Consider the following 24,591-nt stretch of genomic DNA (forward strand, 5'->3'; position numbering starts at 1 on the left):
CATCAATGCTTTCAAAGGGTGCGGGCTAGCTATTTTGTGAACTATCCCCCAGTTGAGGTTTCCATTAGGTTTCCTCCTGTTTAGATTCAGGCTCTGTACTTTGGGGAGATACACTCCAGAAGCGAAGCCACACAATATCTCTGAGCACACAATATCAGCAGGCACAGGATATTCAGTTTGTCTCAGTACAGATGATGCTATTGTAAGATTTCTCCACTGTAAAGGTGCTATTTTTTCCTCTTTCCAATGAACAGTATTCTAAAACTGCATAATTATCCTGTAATTTCTCAAACTTTCATTCACAGCTTTTAGTATCCAGTGCAGATTCTTATTCAAATCAATGCTATAAAGTTTCCTAAGTGTGATTTTTCTAATTATGTCATTCCTTCTACAATTATGAGTTGGCTATACAGTGTAAGGAACAGCTTTCCCTTATCCTTCATTTATATATATGCATCAAACATGGGAAAATGCATTCTTATCTATTCAATAGGTTATAATTTGTTACTATCATTATTTTGATTCTCAGATTGCCAATTGGCCGGGAAGAGCCCTACAATGCAGCTTTGTTCCTATTGAAATGTTCTTTGCCATTCTTTGGGCACTTTCTTACTTTACAGGACAACACGATGTTCCAAGATTATCTTGTACTTTTCCCAACTTCAGCAATGGAATCAGCCATCACCCTAGAGCCATGTAGGCTGACACGTGATTAAGCAAAAGGACCACAGGTATAATCATGACTGATAGGGTCAATTCTAGGGATGTCAGGTTATATTCTCAATTGACCTCTAGATGTCCTTCTGCACTTTAGTGGTTCTTAACTGGAGGCAGTCCTCTTTAGTGGGCATTTGAAGTTGTTGGAAAGATGGGGGAGTGGGGCATTTCTGGTAATTAGGAAGCATAGTTAGAAATTCCACATTGCCCACCATGCATAAGACAATCTAGTTTAACAAATATTTGACCCACACATCGCATCCCTGTTAACAAACAGTAACCCAATTCCTGAACCACTCATCCCATCTAGGCTTTCTAATGTTCTATTCTCTCAAGGATTGGTTTGATTTTTTTTCCCTTGCCACTCAAGTTAATCACCACTATTTTCTCAATGCATGCCAAATGTATTAGATTAACTAATACATTAGAATGACTGTGATAAATAAAACCCAGTCTTTATTGTAGTCTGGTTTTTAGTTTGTTTTATTTATTATTTTTCCACATTTGTAGGTCTAGTTTAAATAGAGCCTCTACCTCTTATTAAGTTTTTCAGAAAAAAAAATACCCCTTTTGCAAGTTAGCTAAAAGCCCAGGACTTATGGTAAGAAACACCTTGCCCTAGATGCCCTTCAATAGACGAATGGATAAAAAAATGTGGCATTTATACACAATGGAGTATTACTCTGCATTAAAAAATGACAAAATCATAGAATTTGCAGGGAAATGGATGGCATTAGAGCAGATTATGCTAAGTGAAGCTAGCCAATCCCTAAAAAACAAATGCCAAATGTCTTCTTTGATATAAGGAGAGTAACTAAGAACAGAGTAGGGACGAAGAGCATGAGAAAAAGACTAACATTAAACAGGGATGAGAGGTGGGAGGGAAAGGGAGAGAAAAGGGAAATTGCATGGAAATGGAAGGAGACCCTCATTGTTATACAAAATTACATACAAGAGGAAGTGAGGGGAAAGGGAAAAATAATACAAGGGGGAGAAATGAATGACAGTAGAGGGGGTAGAGAGAGAAGAGGGGAGGAGAGGGGAGGGGAGGGGGGATAGTAGAGGATAGGAAAGGCAGCAGAATACAACAGACACTAGTATGGCAATATGTAAATCAATGGATGTGTAACTGATGTGATTCTGCAATCTGTATACGGGGTAAAAATGGGAGTTCATAACCCACTTGAATCAAAGTGTGAAATATGATATGTCAAGAACTATGTAATGTTTTGAACAACCAACAATAAAAAATAAATAAATAAATAAGAAACACCTTGCCATCCTCAGTTTGTGTAGTAATCTGGCAATAATATCCCTATTCACTGTATCAATACAAATAACAAGTACCCAAGGTTTATATGCCAAGAATTTTACTAAACATTTTACATGCATTATCTCATTTAAACTTTGCAATAGCCCTATACCTCAAGTACTCATATCATCCGAATTATACAAAGAACTAAGGATGCAGTGAGGCTGGTCACACCTTCAGGATTGTATAATTCTCCTGCAGTAATGCCCCAGCATTCAAACACCCCAGTCAAGCTCCAATACTATGCTGCATACACTGCTTATTAAAAACACACTTAATACAGAGAAAAATACAAAGTATGACAGGAGGGTCATGAAGAAAAAATTATAACCATAGAGAAAAAAGAACTAATCACATTTGGACTTTCAGGTACTGCAAAGTTACTGCAACTGGGCCATATTTTATTCTGTACTTCTTAGTAGCCCAAACTGAGGTCAAAATTAATCAGATATGATTTTGTGGTAGCTTTGAGGGAAATACACAGCATGAAGTTCCTAATCAAAAAAAATATATATATGGACTATTATATATAGTACTTTAATGCAGCATTAAAATGTGCTTAGTAATATTCCTACAATGAGTGAATTTGTGATTCTTACAAACCTTCATAGGAGCCAAAAGCATGATATTCAAGCACAGGTGTTCAGGCTTCATGGCAGATAGTTGCTGAGCATAGCAGTCATTGTGACAAACTGCTTTCTACATCCTGGTAGCGTTCTAAGTGGCTTTATTTTTGAAGAAGAAGAGTTATTTGTTAAGTTCCTATATTATGCAACAAAAGCATCCCAAAAGACCAGCCCTAAAATGATCATGGGCCCCTTCCTGCCTTATCCTGTGATGCATGTTGGGTTCATTTTGAAGCGGATGCTGAAATAGAATCCAGCATTCAACGGTTTTTGGAGATGTAATGTTTTAGTTAGCTTTTCTGCTGCTGTGACTAAAAGACCTGACCAGAACAACTGTATAGGAGGAAAAGTTTATTTGGGGACTCACGGTTCAGAGGTCTCAATCCACAGACAGTAAACTCAATTCCTGAGGGCTCCAGGTAAGGCTGAACATCATGGAGAAAGAGTGTGGCAGAAGCAAGCAGCTCACATGGTGATCAGAAAGCAGAGACAGAGAGGTCTCCACTTGCCAGATACAAATATATACCCCAAAGCCATACCTCCAATTACCACTCAATTAATCCCATCAGGGATTGATTCACTAATTAGTTTAAGGCTCTCACAACCCAATAATTTCCCCTCTGACCCTTCTTGCATTGTCTCACATGTGAGCTTTTGGGGGACACCTCACATCCAAACCATAACAAGTAACACCTGTGAAAAAAAAATGAAAGGTGTAGGATTTGGCAGGAAGACATATCAGAGCATGATGTCAACCTAACAGTCTCCACCAAGTCATTAAATTGTTCTCCTGTTGGGTGGAAATGACTGGTGCTTTGTACCCACAGTTCACTTGGTTATTGGCAGAGGTTGTACTATGAATAGCATCATCTCGAGTAGAAATCTGAGGCAATCACCAAGAAATCTAATAGCTGGAGGATGCCAGCAAACCCCACTCCTCAAATTGGACAGAGTTCTTTCTTGAAGTAAAGTCTGGGCAGCATATCTCTATGTCTTCCTCACCTCCTTATGCACAAACTTGTACCTGGATGAAGCAGGGTGACATGAAAGCCAAATATTTCTCATTAGCATCTGCTACTTCCATCCCAACCTGTTATAACTCAGATCGCCTTTGGCAAAAACTGCAAAGGGAAAAAAATGTCATTTGAAGAACTGGACTCTTCTTCACATGAGTTTGTAAGCATCCCAGACAATTTATGTGAATTTCTCTTACGGGGAAAACAAAAATCTCTTCAAAAGAGGAAACAAGTTGTCTACTTCTTATATCTACTGTTTCAGTCAATTGCAGAATGATGATTACATGTGACTGTGCCTCACGGTATTTCCCCTTAAAGTGGGTAAAGAGGAGTAAGAGTGGTGAGTCAATGTTTTATTTTCTCTTGTGTTAAGGGAAAATTTGCTCTTGCTGAACTTTTCTCATACGACCACAAGAATTCATCAGCATCTAGCAATGCCCAACAACCCCAGGCAGGCCAGTCAGCCTCACTTAATGAGATTCTTGAGCTTTGCACACAACAGATGCAAAGAGGAAAACTCTCAGGAAGGTTTTTTTTTTTTTTTCATTAAACACAAGATTTTTATTCAGTGTGGGGAAACTAATGGAGAGAGGGAGTCACTGGTGGCATTTGTTACTTGGTAAGATATTTAAAAACCTCAAGAACAAAGCTTTCTGTGAGGAGACTTCTCTAATGAGAATGGATGTAAAGATTTCTTACCTAATTGAGCAGTAATGACTGAGGTGCAGGCCACTTCCCTGGGATTAATAAAGAGCCAGGGAGTTGACAGTTTAGGCCATTAAACTCAGCTGGTACTTAATCTTGGTGAAGGGCACAGTGCCAGAATCATATTAATAATAGTGTAAAATAAGCCCAAAACAGAGACACAAGAATTTACTCTTTTGAGAAATAATTTTAATTGGCAGTTAAATACCTGACATGAGGTTGGGCAGTCTCATTCCATTTAGAGTGTCCTCAAGCATTGGGCTGTTAGAAAAATGAGAGGGACGGGGACCAGTAGCATTATCAAAAGTAGTTCCTGTGCAAGCACAAGTAGACAGTTATTATCAACCCCCATTCTGAAAACAACACTAAAGATGTTGAGTTGATCTGGAAGCACTGTTTATTATGAAGACACACATTAATATCATTACCCGGAGTATGCCTCCAGGAAAAGCAAAGCACCCCTCATTCATAATACCATAGCTCAAAAGATTTTACATTAACAGAAATGCCAATATCTCAATAACTCAATAATAATTGGGGTTGTATATGCTACTCACCTGTCAAGAAAAAGTTACTCAGTTTGCTAAAGAGTCCCTTACTTCTATCTTTGCTGTGCATGGGAAAGCCCAAACTGCAACAGAGAGCAAGCAGAAAATTAGGAAATGACAGCTCAACTTGCTCTTCTACTAAAGTGGCACCCCCTTTCTCCACAGCAAAGTCTTAACTGGGCTTCTCTAGAAATCTTCACCCAGGCTGATTTTGGGACTGTCAGCAAAAGAGTCTCTGCAAAAGAGTTCAATGTGGATAAACTTCCTATTTTCAGGTTGCCCTGTTTTACTTGGCCACTGGCCAAGAAGATACCAGCACTCCAGTTGCTGGACACCCCCTTAGTAGTTTTTCACAAACTAATCCAGTAAAGTACTTTGTAGAAATGTGCAAACAAGGCTTCTGGCCATGAGCTGGGCTTCACAGAGATGTCTACATTTTTAAGATAAGTTACAATTGGGCTCTATGGTAACAGTTGGCAGGGGGAGGAAAGAAAAGAGAGAAGAAGCTCTCCCTTTCTCTGGTGTTGTCTTTGAAGGGTTCACTTGCCCAGAACAGTAAAATAAAAAGCTGATTTTATGTGAACTTCTGCAGACTGTGAACTTCTGAGCTCCTCCCCTTACATACTGGATATAAAACTTTGAAACTACCTGAACTCGGGGTTCAGAGGATTGATTGATTACAGCAAAAGCTGTGCCCTCTGAACCTGGCTGCAGCCAAATAAAACTGTTTCCTGCTATCTTCGGTGCCTTGCCTCTTTTGTCCCTATAACACTACCGTAGTGGCTTTTGCATTTTTAAGGAGTTTACCAATGTGTTTAGTTAGTCAATGTTTTCTCCTTTATCTAGCAAGTGCTGTTTATCTTGCCAAGCACTATGAAAAAATCCAGGACTGCAAACATGAGTAAGGTAGAGCCACTGTCAATCAAGAGATTGCAACTAGCAGCTTCGTCACAAAGCTGCTTGGGGATCAAAATTTCTAATCATGCTCCTCCTCTGGGCATCTGGATTCCATAATCATTGTCTTAACCTACACTGAAGCAAATGGTTGCTATGGCTTCATCTGCTCTGTGAAATCACCTATGCTGTAGTCAGCCAATCAAACAATAGCAATAATATATTAATTCAGTTAGTGGAAAACTACCAAACTGTTATCATGTAATATCACAATTCTAGGGACTGGAGGTGTGGAGCTAAGTAAAAACAAATCTCTGCTTTTTTTATAGGATAGTCAAATAATAGAGAAATAAGGGAAGTTGATGCCTAAGCGTGTTATAGGTATAGAAAGGTAGGGTGGGAAGAGGCACACAGGAGGGAATACCCAAACCAATCACAGTAGTTCAAAAAGATGCATTAAGGAAGTAACTCTGAACCTTGAGTGCTATGATCTGCATGGCTGAAGCCTAAAGACCAGCAAGGGACAATGGGGGATTATAAAGACACACAAGGGCTGGGATTGTGGCTCAGTTGGTAGAGTGCTTGCCTAGCATGTGTGAGCACTGGGTTCAATTCTCAGCCCCACATATAAGTAAATAAATAAAGGTCAATCAACAACTAAAAAAAAAAAAATTTAAAACAGACACACAAACATTTACAAAAAGAAAGCTGGGACCAGGTGGTACACTGACCTCTGATGGAGGAACAGAGACACAGAGCTCGCACAGCTTGTTTATTATATAGGTTTTATTATCATAAGGTTATTTATGGCAAATTTTCTGAAAAGCAGGTAGGTTGAAGGTCATGGCGCTTGCAAGATGTTGTAGTTATCTTGATATGCTCAGAATTCTCTATTACCCTGCAGCTGGTGTCTGAGCTCAAGGTCAAGACTGCTATTGCTCCGAACCTTTGCACAGAACTTCCTTAGATAGGGCATTATCATAGCTCCTAGGCAACCTCATCCTGCACCTTTCCATAGAAAGTTCCCAGGGCAAAGCGCAGGTATAACTCCAAAGCAGTCCAAGACCATGGTCCAAGTCATGCTCTCCACAGTTGAGGAAACAGGAGATATTCTTCACACAGAGGTACATAAAGAGCTTCCCAAGCAACATAAAGAAAAGGGGGATGCAGAGTGAAGAACTGAGGACAGTCATAAAAAATAAGTGATTCCAAGGACACTCTGTCTCTGCTGCATTGTCTCAACTGCCTCACCAAGGTAATCAACACTCTCCATTCTTTCAGCAAAACCCTGCCTCAGTCTGGCTGGGCACAAAATAACCGAGCCGCCACACAGCCTTTAGGTTCAAAACAGGAACTCCTTTATTTTCCACACTCCCATAAACGCCAGGCACGTGGCCTTCTCCCTGGACACACCACACCAACTGGAAATCCCTCCTCCGGAAATCCCTCCTCCCGCACTTCCCCAACCAATGGGAACTCTCCCCGGGAATCCCCACGAGAATCCCCACGAGAACTCCAAAGTAGCAGGCCAAGGTGGACAGCAGGGGTCTAATATACAATTGAATACACAGCTTAACATAACCATTATCATCTCAATGGCTTGCTGGCACCTCTCAACCACTCATTCTGGCAAAAATGCCATGCATCATTCCGACTGGCTAGGACTCTCAGCAAAACCCCAACTAACTAACTGAATATTGTGACTAGAAGGACAGTCCCTTATGAGCCTGTTCATCTCTCCTCCCACTTCTTGCACCATGTGAGGTGTTTACTCCTAAACCAGTTTCTGCCTGTTATACTTATTATTAGAATGATACAATTTAACTAACTTTAAAGAGTTGTTTCTCTGAAAATTAAAAAAAATACCTTGGACAGACTTATATTTTTTTCCAGTGAGTCACTAAAAACCTGTCCTTCATAATGTAAACTAAGGATATTGTGTCCAGCTAAAACAAACAAACAAAAAAAAAAAAGAAATAAATGTTTAAAAAGAACCTGTCCTTCAGCTAGAATTGAGCTCAGAGATGCAACTATACAAAATGAAGGAGGATTATAAAAATCCCTGCAAGAAGATTCTGCCTCAGATTGCTTTGCTGGTGTCTCAATTTTTCACTCCAATTTAAAGAAGCCCAATGAATGGATGAAGAAGCTGGAGGTAGGTATTTATAATGGAGTTTTTTTCTGCCATAAAGAATGAAACTATTTCATATGAAGGAAAATGGATGGAACTTGAGAGCATTATGTTAAAAAAATAAGTCAAACTCAGAAAGTTAAGGGTCAAATGTTTTTCTCCCATATATGGAAGCAATAGAGAAAAAAGGGAGGGCTTATGAAAACAGAGGATACTGATTATTCCTTTCTCAAACTTCTTCACAGTCCCCTAACTAGTCTAAATGGTAATTCCAGTGTTGGACCTACCAAATTTATTCTTCTCATAATAACTAGAGAAACCTAAAACATATGTTTGAAGATGTAAGTGTTCAGTATGTTTTCCTTTTTTTTTTTTCTTTTGGTGCTGGGGATTGAACCCAGGGGCACTTCACTACTGAACCACATTCTAAGTCCTTTTATTTTTTATTTTGAGACAGGGTCTCTCTAAGTTGCTTAGAACCTCACTAAATTGTGAGGCTGGCTTTGAACTTGCAATCCTCCTGCCTCAGCTTCTCAAGCCACTGGGATTACAAACCAGACATGCACCACTAACTATGGTAATGTTCAGTATTTCTCACAGTATAAAGAGGAAACCTGAAAGACCCTTTTATTGTCATGTGAGAGCCTAAAACATCTGGACTCTTGTCTCTTTGGTTCCATTTCTTGTCAATTCCTAGCTCCTATTTTAGGCCTTCTCAATGCCAAACTGCTATCATTTTGTACAAACAGCCAGGTCGTTTCTCATCTCACTTTTCTGACCTTCATAACTTTGTTCATGGTCTTATCTGTGCCTAGAACTGATGTCCTTTAACTCCTTTGCACCTGGCCAATCCTTGCTGAGCCCTAAGCATTCAGCTCAGCTGTGCCTCATTCGTGACTGCTCCCCACCGTACCCATAATTGTGCTCCTAGCAGGAACCTACATTCGTGTTTATCCAGCACTCTCAAAAGAAGCATTAAAGTCTGCTGGGAGTCTGCTTTGGCTTTTCTAAGTATTATAGTTTCCTAGAATCTTTTGCAGAGTGAAATTTAAAAACCAGGAGTAATGCATGAAAGTAATTAAGGCTTTAAAGTGTACCCTTTGTTCCCAAGGTCCTGTTAATTATCATTTAGGAGCAGCTTATTTGCAATGTACTCAATTACATAGGTAACTAATTAGCTTTTTACTGATCAGATCTGGCATCATTTGCTTAATAGCAACTAACAAATGCTGCGACATAGTACCATGGATAGTCTACTCCCAGAAATAAGCTTATTTAAGATTAAGCTCCAGGGGAAAAATAGATTTTACCAAAATATTCTGTAATTGTTCATAAAGCCACTTAGATCTAGAGAAACATCAGTTAATTTTCCCATAATTTTAAAATTAAGAAATAACTAAACAAAAAGAAAATATCCAACTCACTCCAATGTCCATTTCATTCATTCGTCCAGTTCCTTCCTGCCAGGAAAATCTTCATGACATTCCTACCTGATCCATCACAACCCAGAGCTCTCAGGGCCCTGCCCAAGTCTGGTCAGTAAGAACTTTTCTTTACAACCCAGAACATCCATGGGAGTTTTCTTCTCCAAGCTTCTCGTATTTTTGTCATAGTTCCTATGTATTTGCCAAGGTTTCTTATTGTTATTACCTGTAGAGAAACAAAAAAGGCAGAGACAGAGTATAGATATAAAGACTGGGAGGACCGCATACCCTTTTATGAGGGATCATACCATGTGAATAGTCAAGGAAAGCTCCTAAAGAAAGAAACAGAGCTAGGTATTGAAAGATAAATAAGAATTCAACAAGCTAATAAATGGAGGGAGGTCATCACAAGCAGAAGGCATGCAAATCTGGAAGCACAGATGTGTGATCAATATGGTGTTCGATATTAAAATGCCAGCTAAGGACTTGACAAGAGGTAGTCATCTGGTTTGTGCTGCTAACAGAATACCAAAGCCCGGGTAATTTACAAACAGAAATTCATTAGCATACATTTCTAAAGGCTGGGAACTCCAAGGCCAAGGCTCCAACAGGTTTGGTGTCTGGCAAAGCCATTTTTTTTCCTTCCAAGATGATGCCTTACAACTGCCTGGAGTCTCACATGGCAGGTGGAAAGGCAAGGGCCCAAGAGAACAAACCCAGTACTGCAGCATTAGGATTTAAGTTTCTAACACATTGATCCTGGGACACATTCGGACCTTAGAAGTAGGCAAGGCCAGGTCATGGAAGGCTGTAATGCTTTAACCTGAGAATTTCAAACTTTGTCGTGTTAGCAGCAAAGATCCAGAAGCAAGAACCTCTCCAATTCTCTAGAAGAATACAGGCAACTTCTATGGGTAGAGTAAACATAAGAGGCCGAATTATAAATAAGGGCATCCTGAGTAGGGAAAGGGTGAAAAGAGAAATCGGGACTTATGTCAGTACAGTAGAGATTAAAAGAAACACAATTAGAATTTTAAAATAAAGGGAAAAGCACAGTCAATGTGATGGTGGTCACCCAAGAATCTGGGTTAAAAGCCTGGCTTCACTTCTAATTGGCTACAAAATCATAAGAAAATATTCTCACCTCTCTTAGTTTACTCTATAAAATGGGGAAATTATATTATAGATTCTGTGAAATTTTAAAAAATAAATGCTTCTACACATTTAGAATGTTGACAAGGACAAAACAATTGCTTATAACATCCCTTACAATCAGGTTCAATATCATACAAAAGCCTGAATTAAGAGTATTACGTTTCAAATCATGAAGTCTAAATATAGTTAGATCAGATGTCCTCACTGAGGAGATAGCGACATGAAAACTCTCTGTACTACTTTGTAACTTCTTGTGAGTCATTATTCAAAATAAAAGTTGGTTATGCTTTGTTTTATTTTGTTTTGTTTTTAAGAAGTGGGGGCTTTCCAACTGCAGTGACAATTCATTCAATGTGTTTTTGAATAACCAGTATGTGCCCTACACTGCTCAGGATGCTGGGTTCCCATCTGTAATGACATTCATAAAACTCATTTTCTAATAGTCACAAAAGTAATTAACCAAGTGACAGTATAATTTTCAGTTTTTGTCATTTCTCTTTAGCAGAAACATGGAAATAAAAATAAACCGTTGAAAATGGAATTATGGTTATCTTACCTTCACACCCAAAGATGCACTTTCTTTTGTTCAGCTGTTCAATTTTCTGAAAGCTTCAATCCAGTCAGATGCATTCTGTATTTCTGAGTAGGGTTTTTCCCAATCCTCTGAGTACAATTGCACAGAAATCACAAGTCCTATCCCACAGAGCTTAGCAGTGTTGCTCAATAGAGACATGATTGGAATTTTGAGCTGAACAACTTAGTAGAGGGTACAATCCATTCTGTTTAGTTGAGGACAGGATAGGCACCTGAATCCAGGGTGCATGTCTTTATGACAATAAAAAGACCTAATTTCAGTCCCCATTCATCTGCCACTGCAGCAAGGACAGGGCACCCTAGAGTATAAATCATCTGCACAGGCTTCCACTGGTGGCCTACTGCAGTCAATCATAACTCGACAGTCACAAGTACATATCCTGTATTCTACCCATAATTCTCCCTTCCTTCATTGTATAAACATCTCCATTGACTTCTGTTTGCTAATTGTTCAGCCAATTACTTTTGTCACAATAGTGACTCCTCCCTTTACCTGCTAGTTCCTGAACACAATGAATCTAAAGTGCCCTGATTGCATGCCTGAAATCCTAGCAGCTCAAGAGGCTGAGGCAGGAGGATCACAAGTTCAAACCAGCCTCAGCAAAAGTGAGGTGCTAAGCAACTCAGTGAGACCCTGTCTCTAAATAAAATACAAAATAGGGCTGAGGATGTGGCTCAGTGGTTAAATACCCCTGAGTTCAATCGCTAGTACCAAATAAAAGAAAAGAAAAAAGTGCCCTGGTGGCAGTATTGCCTTTAGTTCTGAGACCCTCACTATCTCTCCTTGCAGGAGTAGACCAACTTTAAAGACCAAGAACTCCAACCTACAGAGCACAGAGATATACATAAGAAAGCATGATGCCCCCATGGGTCATTGGGAGTGATGTTAATGTTGAGTCCATTCCTTCCTCTATCCTCTGGTTCTCAGACCTGTGTATACCCTAACCTTCCAGAGCATTATCTTTAAGCTGGCACCTCATATGTTCGTTCAGTAGTCCATTCCAGAGCTATCAGAGGACAGATTATTCTAGATGATACAGTACATGGGTTTTTTGGTCATGAGCCTAATCCTATACTTCTTTCACTATGAAGTGGGTCCTCTGATCAGATATTATGTTGTTTGTGAATTTCCATTCCAGTTAAGAAATCAGAAAAGTCCCCAGACAGTAGCAAATAGTGTTGATTATAGACCAGAAGACAAAAAAGCCAAGTTCATATCTTGAATAAGTGTATCAGTAGAAGGATGGATGAAAGGCCTTTGCAGAACAGAAGTAGCCAAATGTCAACTTGGTACAAAGAAACCAGTTGGTCTCCTGATGAAGCTGTCCCTTATTGGGGGCTTGATGTGGACCTCTATTGTTGGCAAGTCAGATTCAAAGATATCAGTAGCCAGATTAGTCATGAGAAAAGGTGGACCACCATACTGACAAATGAATAGTATTCCTCTCTGCACCATGGCCACTCTATTCAGGTGCACATTGTGGCAACATTGGAGTGACCATTGAAAAAGCCTGGATAATATCAACTGGTCAAGTCATTTTTTACCATGCACTGCTTGCAGCTTCAGCCATTGGGAAGCTCTCCCTTCTTTGTTGTCCCTCAAGGCTACCCTGAATGCAGCTGTAATGCAGTACCTCTATTTTTTTTTTTTTTTTTTGCAACAGAATAGTGACGAACCTTTGTCTTCAGCTTAAACACCATAAATATGAGTGAAGCAGTGCCACTGTGCAACCCTGGTGGATGATATGGGCATCTGAGCTACTTGTTCATTGCCTACTCATGGCAATCTGGTTTAGTGTAGACTTCATATATGATGTACTATTCCCATTTTTATGGTTTAGATATGAGGTGTTCTCCAAAAGGTCATCATGTATGAAGTAATACAAGAATGTTCAAAGGTAAAATTATTGGGTCATAATGATCTTAACCTAATGTGTGCATTAATCCATCTGAGGGATTAACTGGGTGGTAATCATAGGCAGGTATAGTGTGGGTGGAGGAGGGAGGTTATGGGAATGTACCTTTGGGGCTTATGTTTTGTTCTTGTAGGGTAAAAATCACTCTCTGTTCTTGATGCCATGTCCTGAGCAGCTTTCTTCCACCACATCCCACCACCTTATCTTGGTTCCTGAGCAAGAGTTAGCCATCTGTGAAAACCATGAGCTCCAAACAAACTTTCCACCTCTAAAATTATTCTTGTCAGGTCTTTTGGTCACAGTGACGAAAAAGCTGACTAAAATACCCATATTCTGATGGATGGCCATTGGCTCTGACCTGACAAATTAGTATGTCTAACAAAATCTAGCTCATATGATCAGCTCCAAATATTGTTGGTGCCCTGATATCAATAATTCTATCTCTATCAAAGCTCAGAAATATTTCAGGAACAATTTTTAAAAAGACATTCATTTTAGTCTACAGTCGACTTGGCCTTGTCCAGAGATCTAGGACATGCATTTTGATTCTCCCACTCAGGTGTCCATCAACTCCAAACTACACCTTTCCCCACTGACATCTCCAACACTGTAGATTCTGCCATATTATCTATCTCAAGTAGGACAGTTATTATACCGCTGTGCACACAAGCTATGAAGCCCTTTCCTGCTTCAGACCCCTCCAAGCTGTCAGACTTTCATGCCATCCAGTAAATTAATCAAAGTAACATTCCTAGATGTGCAATGTGTTGTCTCCAAAAATTAAGGAACCCTTATTGAAATCTTACTTCCTTATTTAAGGTAGGAAATGTAAGACACAGTAATTTATTTATTATGTGGGAATAAGAGAGTGGATATTCTCACAGCCCCTCACTACTGAGTCACTCAAAACTTTACTGATAGGACATGTTCCTGAATTTTCAGTTTATCTCCCAACTTCCTGAGGGTATATTTCTTATCAAAGCCTCTAATATACTAGACATCTCTTTCTTGTCCTTCACAGTTATGTCATCAATATAAAGGGATCAAAGTGATATTCTGCAGAATTTTCAGATGGTCCAGGTTTCTTCAGACCCTATTATGACAGATCTTAGGAGAGTTAACACAGCCTTGGGCAAAATAGTAAATGAATAGCACTATCTGTTCCACATGAATGAAAACTCTTTCTGAGCCTCTTTTCTGATCAGATTAGAAAAGAACACTCTTGCTAAATCAATTCCCTTGTGCCGTGTACCTGAGACCATACTCAACTATTCTAGTAAAGGTACCACATCTATTACTACAGGCACAATCAGGACTGTTATTTGTTTGAGTTCGGGTCTGTCTATAGTTATTCTCCAGGATCCACCTAGTTTTTTGCAAGGACCAAACTGGTGAATTGAGGACTTCACTTTGACCTTCCTGATGGGGGAACCAAAATGGGGTTACTTGAACTGCCAAGTACATCTATTCCAATTAATCATTCAAGGACTGGAGGAATAACTAAGGAGAATGACTGCAGACCTCGTGGACCATCCTATTGTAGCCAGGATTTTATTTATTACCTGGCCCATAAGATTCTGCTCTAACAATGAGGCCATAATAACACTCAGATCTCTGGGTTTCGTGTCTACCCAGATACTGTGCCTAACAGTCTTCAAAGTGTCTGTGTCTTCCTCTTTCCCCAGTTTATAGTCATGCAAACAAATGCACATAAGGCCCTCTGGGAAGGACTAGGGGAATCATACAGTTCATGCCACAGTGTTGCAAGACCTGTATCTGTAACCACTTCTCCTACTACCTATGCTGGCCTGTGATGGAAGCACCACTGAGCTGTTTAGTAAAGCTGGGGTCCCTTTCACCACTTTTGGTAGTCTTAATGAATGATATGTGCGGGTTCTCAAACCCTCTTATGAAAAAGATTTCTTTGGGGGTCTTCTGGCTTCATAAAGTATATCTATGCCCATTTCTTTTAACCATTTAGTCTTTACTATCTGTGGGAGCAACTTCAGAATTTCCATTTTGTTTAAGAAGGACCATCACTTTCTCCAGGCTTCTAAAAGCTACCCTAGAAATAAACTTGCCCTGCCTCTGTTCCATTCTATGCCTGAAAAAGTCATTGAATTCTTGCTTCTCCAGTCTTGTGTTCCAATTCTAACCATCAATCAATCAGCAGATAACCTTTGAAGCACTGGTTTATAAAAGATTCTGGGTCACATAGCCAGTTAGTGGTATCTGTCATGGAAGGAAAAGAGGGAATTTTTAGACCACCATCATAGTTTGCCATTTCTTTTGTAGACATCTGTACAACTTGTATAATCTGTAACTATAGGATTGAGTACAGGCAAGCTGCCCACGGAAGAACAAAGTCCTTGACCTCTGCCTCAGTTCCCTTATAGTGTAACCAATTAAATTGATAGATCATGCACTTCATTTTTTCCAAGCACAGATGTCAAAAGGAGGATAAAGCAAAGGAACCTGAAGGTAGGGAGATAAGAAGACTAAGTTGTAAAATAAAGAGTGTAAGGGGGGCGGTGGTATGGTTCCAAATGGTAAACATTTAGCTTTTCTCAGTTTTGCCTTCTTCTGATTCTCACACAGTGTTTGTTTGGAATAGGACTAGATCCCCTAAAACTCTTCCTCTGTGATTTAAAAGATCAACTCTATGATTAGTTTGATTCCTCTTCAGTCATTGCTGAAATCCTTCCTAGGTGGTTCCATCTGAGTTGTAACAAACTCAAATAAGAAAAGTCAAGGGCCTCCTGTTGGCCGTAATTTTTGTCAGTTGCCATCTGATAAACCAAGAGAAAAAGAAGATCTCCCCAGGAATTCATTTCTAAAGCAGTATAGCCATGAATATGAGAAAGACTGCAATTAAGCACTGTTTTGTTTTGTTTTGTTTTGTTTTGGTTTGGTTAGACTCTTTCACGGGACTGATCAACATCTTGACGGATATTATTTGGCGATTCACTGGAGACTTCCTTGCACCTGACCTGGTCTGCCGAGTGGTCCGCTATTTGCAGGTATGTAGCACCTTCCAGATGTGATGGGACAAACTAACACCAAAGTTAATATGTGGGTTTTTCCTAAGGAAAACAACATAAATTTTGCACTTCTATGCAACAAACTACTCACTTCCTCCTAGGAGAAAGAACAAGCAAAATTTACAAGAGTTTTTTAATGTATTTCTTTTGTTAAAAAAATCATACTTAAAGAAAACACAAATAAGCAATTCCAAGAATAAAAAGTATTCGATATATCAAGCATTAAGTAAAAGTTATGGGTCAGTATTAAAAATTGTGACATATTATAGCTAAATAATCTCCAGAAAATTTGTTAATTATATCTATGTTTTGCCTTCAATCTAACCCAATACTGGTTACTGCTTCTTTGGAAAAATTTTGACAGTTTGTTAGAAGATAAGCACTAACTTCTCATATAATTGCCAGCAAAATGCATTTTTAAAAATATATATTGACATTTATTTTCTTTTTTTAATTTAAATTTTATAAAATTATATTTTATTATTGACATTTCTTATTCTAATTTTCTACTTGAATTTCTTTTCTAAACTGATTATCATCCCTTTTCAATTATTTTGTAACTAGGATACTTAATATTCTCTGATTTTTGCTAAGATTCATTTTTACATTAAAGATATCTATACTCTGCCCATCAATATGCTTCAATGTAAGTGACATGTATTATACTATATAATTAATTTAAAATATTTTATGTAGCATATTTGCATTATTAATACAACATGTATGTATATAATATAGATAAAGACAATTCAATAGCATATGGAAAGAATGGACCATTTAATAACTAGTGTTAACATTGATGTGGCCTGTTTCTGATATCTTGAAATTATTTTCTAACAATTCATTTCTACTCTGATCCCAGTACTTCAGGTCTAAATTATTGCAGCTGTGTAGCTGCATAGTGCATTTCTGGAACTCCCTACTAGATGCCACGTTTTGGCAGGATTATTTAGGATTTTTGTATCTGTATTCATTAAAAAATTATTATTTTTAATTGTTTCATCATTTTTATGAAATAAATTTAATTATAGAGCTTTTTATTGTTTAGAAAATGAATAGAAAATAGTTCCAATTTTAATCTTCCTGTTTGCTCTGTATATAACCTTGAAAATACAGTAAGCCCCTACCACTATATGAGAACGGTGCTTTCTTGAGTAATTTTTAAAAAACATTCAATTTCTTCTTGAGGATTTGTACCTCCTTGTAGATAAATGTGTTTCAACTGCTTACTGTATTAGTAATCAACTGCTGAGATACAAATTATGGCAAAACTTAGTGGCTTAAAACAATAAACACTTATTATCTCGCAGTTTCAAAATGCAGGAAAAGAGTGATTGGGTAGGTATGGATGAAGTTTTATCATAAAGTTCAGCCAGATGTTTCATGAACCTACAGTCATTAGAAGGCTTGACTGGGGCTGGACACTTCATTTGCAAGGTGGTCACTCACACAGCAAGCAAGTTAGTGCTTGCTCTAGGTAGAACACTCACCTCTCCACGCAGACCAATCCAGAAGTCTTAAGAGTCCTCACCACACAGCAGCAGGTTTTTCCTAGACCAAGGTGGAAGTGGCCATGTGTTTTATGAATTAGTCTCCAAAGTCACAAAACCATCACCTCCACACCATTCTCTTGGTTATACAAATCAACTTTGATTCAGTATGGGGAGAACAAACTCACAAGAGAGACTAAAACCAGGAAGCAAGAATTACTAGGGACATGTTAGAGGCTGGCAATCACACCTGCATTTTTGAAATGCATATCAGATACCATTTTTTTTTCTTATTGACAACTTAAAAATGTCCTCTTTACTCAGAAATATACATGTCTCTTCTAACTATATTTACAATGAACATTGAAATTATATATATAATAGAAAATATGGCTTGGTGGCATCACAAAATGTAGCAAAAAAATTCTTAATAATTATCTCCTCAGAAAGGCAACAAGAAACCTGACAAAAACTGTCAGAATCAAATTTTTAAGGACTCTGGAATTTAACCAAAAGCTTGCAACAACCAAGGGAGCATTTATTCATGACTGAAATTTATTCATGACTGAAAATGACTGAATCTTAGAAGGAAAAATTAGCTTTGTGGTGTTTTAGCTTGCATTATTCTCATCCCTCAGTATCCAGCTCTGCTGTAGCCTTGAAAATTTAATAGTTCTCATTCCCAGTAAAAACACTCTGGCTGCCACCAGAGAGAGCAGAACAGGGCTAGAGCTCTTTCAAATCTTCATTCCCCCAAATTTGCCAATATGTAATGTTCCTGAAGATTCTTACTAGACCCCACTGACAAAGCTGTCTGTATTGTACTTTATTCAGAATTTGCACATCGTGAAGCCCTTTTCCCTCTGAGAATTAAAAATATATATACAGGCAATCAATTAGCATAACAGATGCATGAAGTATTGGGAAACTCTTGAGGAAAACAATAGATTAAGAAAATCTTACAATCATAAGCTAGATAATGAGATTTCCATGGGGGGCTTTGAACATTTCTGACATATTCCTTAGATTCTGAAAGACCAAGTATATGCCAGTGATGATGTCAGTCCTCACAAAGAAATAGAGAAGGCCCTAAGCTGCTACTTGTGGTTGACATTGAAGCAATTGACAAAATTGAATATCATTTCATGTAAAAAATGTGCAACAAATTAGCAATGGAAGGAAAATACCTCAACATAATAAAGGCCATACATGATGAGTGATGATGGCTAACATCATACTCAATAGTAGTAGTTCAAATGCTTTCTTTCTATGATTAGGAAGAGATGAGGATGCCCATTCTTACCACTTCTATTCAGCATAGTACTAGAATCCTAGTGATTAAGCAACAGAAAGGAAGAAAAGGCTTCCAAATCAGAAATTAAGAAGTAAAGTCACCTGTTTGCAGATAATATAATATTATATGTAGAAAACTCTAAAGGCTCCACCAAAAAACTAAATTAAAATAAAACTAATGAACAAATTTAGTAAAGTTGAAAGATACAAAAATCAATTTGCAAAGATCAGCAGCATATACTACTAGTATATACTAGTGTAGATTATTGACTATACATAGCAAACTATCCAAAAAAGAAATCAAGAAAATAATCCCACTTATAATTGCTGCAAATGCATAGTAAAATGCTGAGGAATAAATTTAACTAAAGTGGTAAAATAACTGTACACTTTAATTTATAGAACACTGATTAAGGAAGTAGGAGAAAAAAAATGAATGGAAGGATATCATGTTCTTATATTAGAAGAATTTATATTGGTAAAATGGTGTATACTACCCAAAGGGGTCTGCAGATTCAATGCACCCCCAATCAAAATTCTAACAATATTTTTCACAGATGTGGAAAAAATATATAGGGAACCACAAAAGCTCCAAATAGTTAAATGAATCTTGAGCAAGACGTAAAAAGCGGAGAACATCAAACTGCCTTTCAAAATATAATTAATAGTTATAATCAAAACAGCATGACATTTGCATAAAAACAACATATAGAACAAAGGATCAGTTTAGAGATCCCCAAAATAAATACATATATGTATGATTAATTCACTTTTGGCAAAGACACCCAGAACATAGAACATAAAAGGATATTTTCTTCAATGAATGGCCCTAGGAAAACTGGATGTTCACATGCGAAAAATGAAGTTAGGCTCTTACCGCACACCATGAATGAAAATCAACTCAAAATGGATTGAGGAATTAAACATAAAACCTAGAATTATAAAACCTCTAGAAGAAAACATAATAGAAAATCTCCACAACATTTGTCTGTTATGGATTGTTTGAATATAGCCCTAAAAGTACAAGTGAAAAAAGCAAAAGCAGACACACAGGATTACATCAATCTAAAAATCTTTGAACAGCAAAGGAAACAATCAACAGAATGAATAAACAACCTATAGATTTGAAGAATATATTTACAAACTATATATCTGATAAAGGTTCTATTACCTCAAGCAACTCAATATTATGAGCTATGGTATGGATATGGTTTAATTGTATCTTTCAAGGGTTATGTGGATGTATCTCAGTGTGGCAGTATTGGAAATGGTAGAAATTTCAAGCAGTGGGCCTAGCAGGAGATACTTGAGTTCTTACAAGTGTGTTCATGGAAGGTAGACCTCTTGTAAGTCCCTAGTTCTCATGAAAGGATTATCATAATGGGAACAAGCCTGGCCACACCCAGCTTTTGAATGAGAATCCTCCATAAATGTTCCACTATCTTCCATCTGTACCATGCTGTCTGATTTTGAATCTCTGAAAAGTATGAACTAAATAAACCTTCTTTCTTATAAAGTTATTCTATGCCAAGACTTTTATTACAGCCATTAAAAGCTAACTAATACAATGGTGGGGGGAACTAATGAAATAATGGGCAAATGACTTGAGTACCCATTTCTCCAAAGAAGACATACAAATGGACAATGGGAATAAGAAATATCATTGATAATCTTAGAAATACAAATTAGAACCATAATGAGATATTACCTCATGCCTGTTAGGATGGCTATTGCCAAAAAGAAAAAAAATAATAACAAATGTTGGCAAGGATGTGGAGAAAAGAAACCCTTGTACATTGTTGGTGGGAATGTAAAATTGTGAAGCTGCTATGAAAAGCAGTATAGAGAATAATTTGAAAATTAAAATTAGAACTGTCATATGTTCCAGCAATCCCACTTCTGGGTATATATTCAAAGGATATGAAATTAGGATGTCAAAGAGATGCCCAGACTCTCATGTTCATTTCAACATTTTTCAAAATGCCTAGGATGTAGAATTAATAAGTGCCTATTGATCAATGAAAAGATTTAAAAAATTATATATATATATATATATATATATATATATATATATATATATATTCATACATACACACACAATGAAATACTATTCAGTCTTTAAAAAGAGGGAGATCCTATTATCTGCCACAATATGGGTGAACTGAAGGTTATTAGGTTAAGGGAAATAAGCCAGACATAGCAAGACAAATAATGCATGATCTCCCTTATTTGCAGAATCTAAAAAAGAAAAAAAAAATCAAACACGTGGAAACAGAGAATAAAACTGTGGCAATGATTTCTTGGATGTGATATCAAACACTCAGGCAATAAAACCAAAGTAGATAAGCAAGACAGTGTGAAATGAAAAAGATTCTGTGCATCAAATCCAGCAAAGGACAAAGTGAAAAGGCAAACTAAGCAACAGAAAACATCTGTAAACTACGTGTAATGCAAAGAGCTAATAGTCCAAATAGAAACTTCTACAACTCAAAATTGAAAAAAAAAACAATTAAAAATGAGCAAAAGATTTGAATAAACACATCTCCAAAGAAGACATACAAATGGCTAACAGGTATATGAAAAGATGATCAACGTCACCAATCATCAGGATAAAATAAATAAAAACCACAACGAGATATCACCCCACACCTGTCAGGATGGGTATTATAAACAAGACAAAAAGTAACAGGTCTTAGCAAGGAGGAAAAGAAGTGAAGGAAAAGAAAATGTTTGTAACACTATTGGTGGAAACATAAAGTAGCCACTTTGGAAAACAGTATGGAGGTTCCTTGAATAGAATTGGACCAATCTTACTTCTGAGTGTAGATCTAAAAGAATTAGTATCAGTACTGCTGAAGAGATAGCTGCACCTCAAGATGTTTGTAGCATTATTCCCAACAAACCCAAATATCACTGATAAAAGGATAAAGTAACTATGGCATATATATAGAAATAAATATTTTTCAGCTTAAATAAAAAGGACACCCTACTATTTGGACAACATGGATAAATCTGGAGGACATTGTGCTAAATGAAATAAGCCAGTTAAAGAATGATAAATAATTCATGATTTCACTGATATTAAGACCTAAATAGCCAAATTCATAGAAGTAAAGAATAGGACAATATTGCCAGAGGATTTCCAGCTCGACAGCAGAGAAATTGTTGCTCAAATGTATAAGGTTTCAGTTATGGAATATGAATAATTTCTAGTATGTGTCCAAATGCCTCAAACTAAATTAAACATGTAGTTTTTAAAAGAATAATTATACTTCAATAAATCTGCTGAAATACATAAATGCATAGATCTGTAAATAACTAAATGCATATACCCAGTTGGTCCTTTCACCTAAGGTTTTCACATACACAGATTCAACCAATCATGGATAAAAACAATTTGTTTAAAAATGTCCACCTGAATAGATACATATTTTTCTTGTCATCATTCCCTTAAACAATGCAGTATAATAAATCTTCCATAGCTTTTACATTGTGTGAAGTATTATTAATAATTTAGAAATCACTAAAACTGTGAGAGGATCAGTGTAGATTATATTGCAAATACTAGACCATTTAATATAAGGAAAGTTTAATATAAGGAGCATCCATGGATTTTAATATCAGTGGAAGGGTTCTGGAACCAATCCCCTGTAGGTAATAAGACATAACTATACATAGATTTTAATTTGGAAAAAAATAAACTAGACATCAAAACAAACCTCATAATATTAAAAGGTTAATAAAGGAGTATTATAAGCAACAACTTTATGTCCACAAATTTGATAACCTAGATAAGAGAAACCAATTTCTTGAGATTAAATCTACCAAAACTCACACAAGAAGTAATGGGCAATATTAACAGGTTATATTTGTAAAAAGAAATTAATTATTGAATAAATAATTAATCGACTTCCAAACAGAAGGCACCATGTTCTGAAAGGTTCACTGTTATATTCTATTAAACATTTAGCTAAGAAATTGTATCAATTGTCAACCTTTCCAGAAGATAGAAGCAGAGGCAATACCTCCTAAATTATTCTATGAAGCAAGTTTTATGCCAATACTCAAACCAGACAAAGATATTGCAAAAAAGAAAATTACAGACAAATATCTCTAATAAACATAGATGCAAAAAATACTCAACAAATATTAGCAAATCAAATCCAAAATAATTATATGCCTCAACCAACTCGGTTTATCTCCAAGCGTTCAAGTCAGGTTCAACATTGAAAACTCAGTTTACATAATTCATAACATAAATAAAAATAATTCAGTTAACATAAATAAAAATCACAGATTATATTAATAGATTAGGAAAAGCATTTAGGCATTTAACAAAAGCCAGTATACATTTACAATTAAAAAAAAAACTTACTAAACTAAGAATAGAGAGGAACTGCCTCAACTTGATAAGTAATATTTATGAAAAGAGAGAAAAAAAAACACAGCTAATTGTTTTAGTCTAGCTTTTTCATTGCTGCCACCAAACAACCTACCAATATCAATTTTAGAGGGGGAAAATTTTATTTGGTGCTCCCAGTTTCAGAGATCTCAGTTCATAGAGAGCTGACTGCATTCCTCAGAGCCCAAGGTAAGGCAGATCACCATGGTAGAAGGGTATGATGGAGAAAATTGGATCAGGACATCACATCAGGAAATAGAGAGAGAGAGAGAGAGAGTTCCTCACCTGGAACAAAATATATACCCCAAAGGCCAGTGACCCACCACCCCAATGACCCACCTCCTCCAGCCACATCCTATATGCCTAATATAAGCTCTCTGTTTAGGGGATTAACACACTGATTAGATTAAGGTTCTCATTATACAATCATTTCACCTCGAAACTTTCTTACATTATCTCACACATGAGCTTTTGGGGGACACCCAGTATCTAAACTACAACACTAATACAGTACGTAATGGTGAGAAACTAGAAACATTCTTGCTAAGACCAAGAACAGTGCAAGAATTCTCCCTTCTCACACTCCATTTCAACATTTACAGAAAGTTCAAAATAATGTAATAAGATGAAAGAAAGAGAAAGTGTTTTAATCAGCTTTGTCGCTGCTGTGGCTAAAAGACCCAAACAGAACAGTTGTGGAGGACGAAGAGCTCACGTTTTCAGAGGTCTTAGTCCATAGAAGGTCCGCCATTCTCTGGGGCTCAAAGTAAGGCTGAACATCATGGCAGAAGAGTGCAGCCGAGGGAAGCAACTCACATGAAACAGAAAGTCTCCACTCTCCAGATACAAAACATATAAGGCATAGCCACACTCCCAATGAATCACTTCCTCCAGCCACACCCACCTGCCCCCTACCATTCAGTTAATCCTATCAGGGATTGGTTTAAGGCTATAACTATACGTTAGCTTTTGGGGGAAACCTCACATCCAAACCATAACAGAAAGAAAAGGCAAACTGATTGAAAAAAAAAATTAAAAACACTGTCTCTGTTCACAGATTAAATTATTACATAGAAAAATTTAAATGATTAGCAAAAAAAGAAAAAAAAAACCCAGAGTAAGAAATTACAACAAAATTGAAGAATACAAGATTAATATCTTGTATTCTTCAATTTTGTTGTAATTTCTTACAATATAAAAGTCAAATGCTTTTTGGCATACCAGCAATGAATAAGTGAAATTTGAAATCAGACACACAATATAACATACACTAGCACCCCCAAAAATGAATTACATGAAGTCTAATAAAATATGTAATAGATCTATA

General features: G+C 37.1%; 1 protein-coding gene across 2 annotated transcripts in view; it reads left to right on the forward strand.

Moving 5' to 3' along the window:
- Positions 1-24,591, forward strand: part of Npsr1 (neuropeptide S receptor 1) — a 178,734-nt gene that overhangs the window by 113,501 nt on the left and 40,642 nt on the right. The window contains exon 3 of one of the 2 annotated variants that reach the window (XM_027939686.3): positions 15,955-16,058. The exons of the other annotated variant lie outside the window; for it this stretch is intronic. Coding sequence (XP_027795487.1) covers positions 15,955-16,058 — 104 coding nt within the window. The remainder of the gene's footprint in view (positions 1-15,954; positions 16,059-24,591) is intronic. 2 annotated transcript variants of the gene reach the window in all.

Source organism: Marmota flaviventris, chromosome 1 (genome assembly GCF_047511675.1).
Source record: "Marmota flaviventris isolate mMarFla1 chromosome 1, mMarFla1.hap1, whole genome shotgun sequence".
Lineage (NCBI taxonomy): Eukaryota > Metazoa > Chordata > Mammalia > Rodentia > Sciuridae > Marmota > Marmota flaviventris.